The sequence below is a fragment of the Choloepus didactylus genome, chromosome 6, assembly GCF_015220235.1.
Source record: "Choloepus didactylus isolate mChoDid1 chromosome 6, mChoDid1.pri, whole genome shotgun sequence".
Classification (NCBI taxonomy): Eukaryota; Metazoa; Chordata; class Mammalia; order Pilosa; family Megalonychidae; genus Choloepus; species Choloepus didactylus.
In genome coordinates this window covers 13225380-13230592 of record NC_051312.1, presented here as the reverse complement: position 1 = coordinate 13230592, position 5213 = coordinate 13225380, and the positions used below count along the sequence as shown (strand labels likewise).

Below are 5213 nucleotides of genomic sequence, written 5' to 3'. Positions count from 1 at the left end.
GGCATCAATCTGTTTGGCACCCTCTGGGGAGTGGGCTCTGGTCCAGAGTGGGCTCTGGACCCAATGCCACTGAATTCTGTGTGAAGTGCCCTGCCTGCACATGGCCCCCTGGGACTGTCCGCCTATCTTCTTATAAGAAGGAGGCAGATGGAGATGTGTCACACAGACAGAAGAGGAGAAACTATGGCCATGGAGGCATAGATTGGCGTGATAGGGCCACAAGCCAAAGTATGTCAGCAGCCTCCAGAATGCGGAAGGAGCAAAGAACAGATTCTCCCCAGGAGCCTCCAGAGGGAGCACAGACCTGCTGACACTTTGGTTTAAAATTTCTGACTCCCAGAACACTGCGAGAATAAGTTATTTTGAAGCCACCATGTTTTCTAGTTTGTTACAGCAGCCACTGGAAACTAATACAGGGGCCTATGATGTCTCCAAGTTTCTGAGTCAGGTTGTTCCATTAAGCAGGATGGTGGGCTCATGGAAGGAAGGCTAGGTTTGACGGAAGACAATGTGATCAGGTTTTCCGTATTGCTTTTGAATCGACTGTGGGGTGCTTGAATGGTTTGTCCAGTTGGATACACGGTTCTGGAGCTCTAGGAAGAGGTTGAGGGAAGAAGCATAGCCTATGGTGTCGATGAGTGGTGTAGATGGTGATGAGCCCTCTGGGCATATAAAGAAAGAAAGTTAACTGAAGGTGACCCCTGGAGATGCACTAAAACTTGAGAAGTATATGGAATATGATTTATGCTGGACCTGACATGTGAGTTAAACTGCAGTGAAGGGTTGAGGGCCAAGGAAGTTCGGTCATGATGGGGACATGTTATTAATAGTGCTGCTGGTTTTGAATCATGTGATTAGCCAACCATTTGGGTGGTGTATGTCCTCCAATGTCAGAACTGTTGCAGGAATGTTTTAATTGCTTTTTACCATTAACCATCCTTTTTACTCATGGTTGATGAATAGGAACAGTAATCAAGGATGATTCCTGACCAATTATTTCCTCTTGCTATCCCTGAACCACTTGCTACCATTTGTGACAGGACATAGGTTCTCTGAAGTTTTCTACTGGCAACACCAAGTGGCCTCTTTATATGATTAAAATGGCCCTAAGTACTGGTGGTTTGATGGGTTGAGCCCTCTACCACAGGATTTGCCCTTGGGAAGACTGTTGCTGCAAAGGAGAGGCTAGGCCTCCCTACAATTGTGCCTAAGAGCCTCCTCCTGAATGCCTCTTTGTTGCTCAGATGTGGCCCTCTCTCTCTAACTAAGCCAACTTGGCAGGTGAAATCACTGTCCTCCCCCCTACGTGGGATCAGACACCCAGGGGAGTGAATCTCCCTGGCAACGTGGAATATGACTCCCGGGGAGGAATGTAGACCCGGCATCGTGGGATGGAGAAGATCTACTTGACCAAAAGGGGGATGTGAATGGAAATGAAATAAGCTTCAGTGGCAGAGAGATTCCAAAAGGAGCCGAGAGGTCACTCTGGTGGGCACTCTTATGCACAATATAAACAACCCTTTTTAGATTCTAATGAATTGGGGTAGCTGGTGGTGGATACCTGAAACTATCAAACTACAACCCAGAACCCATGAATCTTGAAGACAATTGTATTAAAATGTAGCTTATGAGGGGTGACAATAGGATTGGGAAAGCCGTAAGGACCACACTCCCCTTGGTCTAGTTTATAGATGGATGAGTAGAAAAATAGAGGAAGGAAACAAACAAACAGACAAAGGCACCCAGTGTTCTTTTTTACTTTAATTGCTATTTTTCACTTTAATTATTATTCTTGTTACTTTTGTGTGTGTGCTAATGAAGGTGTCAGGGATTGATTTTGGTGATGAATGTACAACTACGTAGTGGTACTGTGAACAATCGAATCTACGATTTGGTTTTGTATGACTGCGTGATATGTGAATACATATCAATAAAATGAATATTAAAAAAAAAATTAAAGAAATGACCCAAGTTAAGGCCCGATACTGTTTGATAATAACAAGACAAGTGGAGAAGTGCATTGCCAAGAAATTTATTGAAGCAAGATGTTGAGACCTTTATGTTTTCTGGTGAAGATCAGATTATTGTTGAAGGATGGAAGTAATTTAGGGTTCACATAGCTAAGAACAATCCAACACAATTTTTGCCTGAGAGAGAGAAAAAAAAATGAGTTCAGTTGTGCTGCTCCGGGAGATTACATGTTAACATAGGCTGTCATTTGCAATCAAGAATTCAATGGAATTTCTCCCAACAAAAGGGACTTTGGAGAGCGCTAGACAGAAAACCATGGGTGACTAGGGCACAGACATAGTACCATTACAACAAAGAGTGCACGAAAGGAAAAGACCTCTTCCAAAGTCGGGGCAATAAACCTGGAGTCACCCAAGGTGATGACTTGGGATTCTCATGGAAGAAGGAGGGTGAGGAGTTGGACAGAGAATCCCAGCAATTCTTTTCTCTGATGTCCCAGGTCAATGGTCTCTACTTTCCCCTCCAATGGAGGGATACAGGGCTGATGTTCAGGAGTGGACTTTGGGAAGTTCTGATTTCAGTAGATCGCCAGGCTTACTGCATGGGATTTCTGCCTCATGGAAGATGTGCTTCTCAACCCTGAGGATCCAGCTTCTATGCCATTTGCAGCTGTACCTTTGGCTATGTGGTCCTGTCGAAGCTGGTGAAGAGATTGGCTTCCACCCTTCAGTCTTAACAGAGGCCTGGCTCTAATTCCCTTCCCTCACATCTGTCTTCATAGGGAGTGTTAGTTCCCACCTAACACTCCCCATGAGGTTCTTACAGTGAATGTGTCCCAACTGGGCAAGTGGAACTCGCTTTCAGGAATGGCCCCAGGCAGGTGAGCAGCCAGGCTCTAGCCTTCAAAGCTCTGTGTGAGGCCCCTGTTGTTTCCTTTCATTACCACAGAGTAGCATGCTGAACCTCAATCTTGGCTGTTAAATTGCTCTGAAACATCTATGTATAACAAGAGAAGGAAATTACCAGTATTTCTGAAAGACGCAATCTGTGTCCCAAGGAGATCTGGTCTACACATTTCTTCACTTCCACCTTGGCTGCAACAGCTTCTGGGGGTGCACCATAGGATTCAAGTAGTATCTTGTGTAGTTTGTCATTACCAAGTAAGAAGTTTGCTAATTCGTTAAGAAGAGATGGGCAGACTATTGCATTGGCTGGAAGAGATTAAAAAGAAATATAATTTATGTCAGGAAAGCAACATTTTCCTAATGAATCCTCAGTAATGTTAGAACTAAACAGCAACCACAGGGGTTTTCAGATCCAATCCCTTAGAGATTGTGATTTTCTCAAGATTACTAAGCGAGTGGCAGAACTAGGACTGGAAACCAGGTTTGCTGATGCCTAATTCAGTGTTTTCTTTAAAGCAGACCCGACTGCTTTCCAAGACTTCTCTAGTTTGTTAGAAAGCAATTCACTTGTCTTGGATTTGAATGAAATTAAGTCATGTCTGCTAAGCAAGTGACACCTTGTGTTTTTTGGATAAGGGGGAAGAGGAGATTCTGAGTAATCAAATTTTCAAATGAGTGCTAGAGTCAAAATCTTACCAGAGATCAGAGAAAGAAGAGTAAGTCTGGAGAAGAGCAAGAAAAATCATTAAAAAGTTGAATGGTGATATTTTGAGACTAAATTCTAGGAATTAGGTTATGCCATTGTATGAAGACAGTTTTGAAAAACACTAGTCAGTTTTAATGCAGTTGAATCTTGTATGCAAAATTGAAATTGACTCTTTCATTCTGCAGTGACTGTATAGAAGGTGATTAAAGAGGTGGGAACTGGGGGCTCATTCATGACTCCATTGAGCATTGTGGGGGCACTTGGGCTACCTCTTTCCCATGTTGGAGTCCCCATTCCTCTTAGTATGCGACAAACACCTTGCTACCTGGAAGTGCTCTCTCAGGCTCTGTTCTGACCCCTGATCAGACTACATCAAATTATGGGAAGAATTTGGAGAGAGTACAATTAAAGCAACATAGAGAAAGAGGAAGAATTTCAGAAAGCAAGGTTTAAAGACAAAGACTCAAAGAAATCTGCATCAGTACTGAAGGCATGGGAATACATGCATTCATAATTGTTGAATGAATGGCTAGGACAAATTCTGGAAAAACAGAAACCTTAGTGGGAATGGTTGTATTTGTTCAATGATTATTACTCTTAGTACTCCTAGTATACCAGTAGTACTTGTGGATTTGAGAACTGCTTATTCACAGAATCCATTTGAAAAGTTATTATTCATAGAACATCGGTCGCTCTTGAATTAGAAGCTCTCCAAGACCCTTCCAGCTGAGTTATATTAGTCTTTGAATTTATGAGTTAAGAAGCTGTGAACTCAGCTGGCAACCTCAAAGACTCAGGTTAGGTAGATGTCTGATAACTACCAGATATCTACTTGATTTCTAAAGCTAGACTCTACATACTTAATCTCCCTCCATTCTCCCAACTACCACTGGTGGTAGCTATAAGAGGAGGCATGGAGAGGTTTAGCATTTTGTCTAAGGTCCAACTGTTGGTAAGTGATTCAAACCCAAACCTTTCCATTATGTCATCCTGCTTACTAAACATAGTCGTCAATAAAGAAGGACGCATGTAAAAGAATTCCCCCCAAATTGCCTGTAATGATTTTGTTGCATAAATTCCTAGGTGTTAGGAAACTGATAAAATGAGCCCTAGGCTTTTGTGGGGCTAGTTCAAGAAGCACAGGAAAAGGCTTGGATTTTGGTCTGTTCCCTAACCCACTCCTTCAATAAGTTTGCTTTGTTCTCAGAGATAGGTACTTACCTGTAGGCTGAGCTAGAACTGATTAGAAATGATACTCACCCTTGTAGCAGCAAAGGGCTAGAGTGACCAGCAGGAGAGAAATGCAAAGCCTCATGGTGTCTTATTTTGCTTTGAGCCTGTAGTTTTAGCAAAGGATGAGTGATCTGGAGCTCGACCTCAGGAGCCTGCTGAGCCCAGGGCTATTTGAACCTAGTAAGCCTCGCTGGCCCTGCCCACACAGACGCGTGGCAGGTCACAAGTCCTGGCTTCCAGCCCTGCCCCAGCCTGCAGGCTTATGCCATCATCAGTGTCACTTCCCAGCCTCTCCTCCTCTCCTGCAGCCTGAGTTGTCCAGGGTGGGGGAGAGCAGCCTCTACCCTGCTTCGTTCCTTCAGGTGAGTGTTCATGGTCTCCTCCACAAGTTTCCCGGA

At 43.7% G+C, this 5213-nt stretch overlaps 1 protein-coding gene across 1 annotated transcript; it reads right to left on the bottom strand.

Moving 5' to 3' along the window:
- Positions 1-2069: 2069 nt before the first annotated feature.
- Positions 2070-4974, bottom strand: LOC119535685 (secretoglobin family 1D member 2-like). The gene is made up of 3 exons (XM_037837992.1): positions 4843-4974; positions 2995-3182; positions 2070-2147 (listed from the first exon to the last, which is right to left on the bottom strand). The coding sequence occupies exons 1-3, from the start codon at positions 4895-4897 to the stop codon at positions 2121-2123; spliced, it is 270 nt and encodes an 89-aa protein (XP_037693920.1). The 5' UTR covers positions 4898-4974; the 3' UTR covers positions 2070-2120.
- Between the last annotated feature and the right edge of the window lie 239 nt (positions 4975-5213).